The sequence below is a fragment of the Mandrillus leucophaeus genome, unplaced genomic scaffold (genome assembly GCF_000951045.1).
Source record: "Mandrillus leucophaeus isolate KB7577 unplaced genomic scaffold, Mleu.le_1.0 Scaffold1537, whole genome shotgun sequence".
Taxonomy (NCBI): Eukaryota; Metazoa; Chordata; class Mammalia; order Primates; family Cercopithecidae; genus Mandrillus; species Mandrillus leucophaeus.
Window position 1 is genome coordinate 39,243 of NW_012101518.1, and position 2,299 is coordinate 41,541.

At 54.8% G+C, this 2,299-nt stretch overlaps 1 protein-coding gene across 2 annotated transcripts in view; it reads left to right on the plus strand.

Moving 5' to 3' along the window:
- The window catches only part of LOC105536048 (HLA class I histocompatibility antigen, B-14 alpha chain), a 39,052-nt gene extending 36,753 nt beyond the window's left edge, over nt 1-2,299 (plus strand). The window contains exons 2-6 of one of the 2 annotated variants that reach the window (XM_011975318.1): nt 640-915; nt 1,020-1,136; nt 1,576-1,608; nt 1,715-1,762; nt 1,934-2,299. In XM_011975318.1, the coding sequence (XP_011830708.1) occupies nt 640-915; nt 1,020-1,136; nt 1,576-1,608; nt 1,715-1,758 (470 nt within the window). In that variant the 3' untranslated portion in view covers nt 1,759-1,762; nt 1,934-2,299. The remainder of the gene's footprint in view (nt 1-639; nt 916-1,019; nt 1,137-1,575; nt 1,609-1,714; nt 1,763-1,933) is intronic. The other variant, XM_011975317.1, reaches the window with a different exon arrangement.

The following is a 2,299-nucleotide window of genomic DNA, read 5'->3' on the forward strand; positions in this document are numbered from 1 at the left end:
GGGACGTGCGTGGAGTGGCTCCGCAGACACCTGGAGAACGGGAAGGAGACGCTGCAGCGCGCGGGTACCAGGGGCAATGGGGCGCCTTCCCCATCACCTCTAGATCGCCCGGGATGGCCTCCCATGAGGAGGAGAGGAAAATGGGATCAGCGCTATAATGTCGCCCTCCCTTGAATGGAGAATGGCATGAGTTTCCCTGATTTCCTCTGAGGGCCCCCTCTGCTTTCTAGGACAATTAAGGGATGACGTCTCTGAGGACATGGAGGGGAGGATAGTCCCTGGAATACCGATCAGGGGTCCCCTTTGACTCCTGCAGCAACTTTGGGCACCGTGAATTTTTCTCTCAGGCCTTTTTCTCTGCCTCACACTCAATGTGTCTGAAGGTCTGATTCCAGCTTTTCTGAGTCCCTCGGCCTCCACTCAGGTCAGGACCAGAAGTCCCTGTTCCTCCCTCAGAGACTAGAACTCTCCAAGGAATAGGAGATTATCCCAGATGCCTGTGTCCGGGCTGGTGTCTGGCTTCCGTGCTCCCTTCCCCACCCCAGGTGTCCTGTTCATTCTCAGGGTGGTCACATGGGTGCTGCTGGGGTGTCCCATGAGAGATGCAAAGCGCCTGAATTTTCTGACTCTTCCCATCAGATCCCCCAAAGACACACGTGACCCACCACCCCGTCTCTGACCATGAGGCCACCCTGAGGTGCTGGGCCCTGGGCTTCTACCCTGCGGAGATCACATTGACCTGGCAGCGGGATGGGGAGGAGCAAACTCAGGACACCGAGCTTGTGGAGACCAGGCCAGTAGGAGATGGAACCTTCCAGAAGTGGGCAGCTGTGGTGGTGCCTTCTGGAGAAGAGCAGAGATACACGTGCCATGTGCAGCATAAGGGGCTGCCGGAGCCCCTCACCCTGAGCTGGGGTAAGAAGGGGGATGAGGGGTCATGTCTCTTCTCAGGGGAAACAGGAGCCCTTCTGGAGCCCTTCAGCAGGGTCAGGGCCCTTCACCTTCCCCTCCTTTCCCAGAGCCATCTTCCCAGTCCACCATCCCCATCGTGGGCATTGTTGCTGGCCTGGCTGTCCTAGCAGTTGTGGTCACTGGAGCTGTGGTCGCTGCTGTGATGTGGAGGAGGAAGAGCTCAGGTAGGGAAGGGGTGAGGGGTGGGGTCTGGGTGTTCTTGTCCCGCTGGGGGTTTCAAACCCCAGGTAGAAGTGTTCCCTGCTTCATTCCTGGGAAGCAGCATCCACACAGGGGCTAACCCAGCCTGGGGCCCTGTGTGCCAGGACTTACTCTTTTGTGCAGCACATGTGACAATGAAGGACAGATGTATCACCTTGATGGTTGTGCTGTTGGGGTCCTGATTCCAGCATTCACGAGTCGGGAAGGTCCCTCCTAAGGACAGACCTTAGGAGGGCAGTTGTTCCAGGACCCACACCTGCTTTCCTCCTGTTTGCTGATCCTGCCCTGGGTCTGTAGTCATAGTTCTGGAAATTTCTTTTGGGTCCAAGACTACGAGGTTCCTCTAAGATCTCATGACCCTGCTTCCTCCCAGTCCCCTCACAGGACATTTTCTTGCTACAGGTGGAAAAGGAGGGAGCTACTCTCAGGCTGCGTGTAAGTGGTGGGGGTGGGAGTGTGGAGGAGCTCACCCATCCCGTAATTCCTCCTGTCCCACGTCTCCTGTGGGCTCTGACGAGGTCCTGTTTTTGTTCTACCCCAGCCAGCGACAGTGCCCAGGGCTCTGATGTGTCTCTCACGGCTTGAAAAGGTGAGATTCTTGGGGTCTAGAGTAGGCTGGGGGGTGGGAGTGGGGCAGAGGGGAAAGGCCTGCATAATGGAGATTCTTTGATTGGGACGTTTCAAGTGTGTGGTGGCTGTTCATAGTGTCATCACTTACCATGACTGACTTGAATTTGTTCATGACTGTTGTTTTCTGTAGCCTGAGATAACTGTCTTGTGTGGGGCTGAGATGCAGGATTTCTTCACGCCTCCCTTTTGTGACTTCAAGAGACTCTGGCATCTCTTTCTGCAAAGGCATCTGAATGTGTCTGTGTCCCTGTTAGCATAATGTGAGGAGGTGGAGAGACAGTCTACCCCTGTGTCCACCGTGACCCCTGTTCCCACGCTGACCAGTGTTTCCTCCCCAGTCATCTTTCCTGTTCCAGAGAGGTGGGGCTGGATGTCTCCATCTCAGTCTCAACTTTATGTGCACTAAGCTGCAACTTCTTACTTCCCTACTGAAAATAAGAATCTGAATATAAATTTGTTTTCTCAAATATCTGCTATGAGAGGTTGATGGATTAAT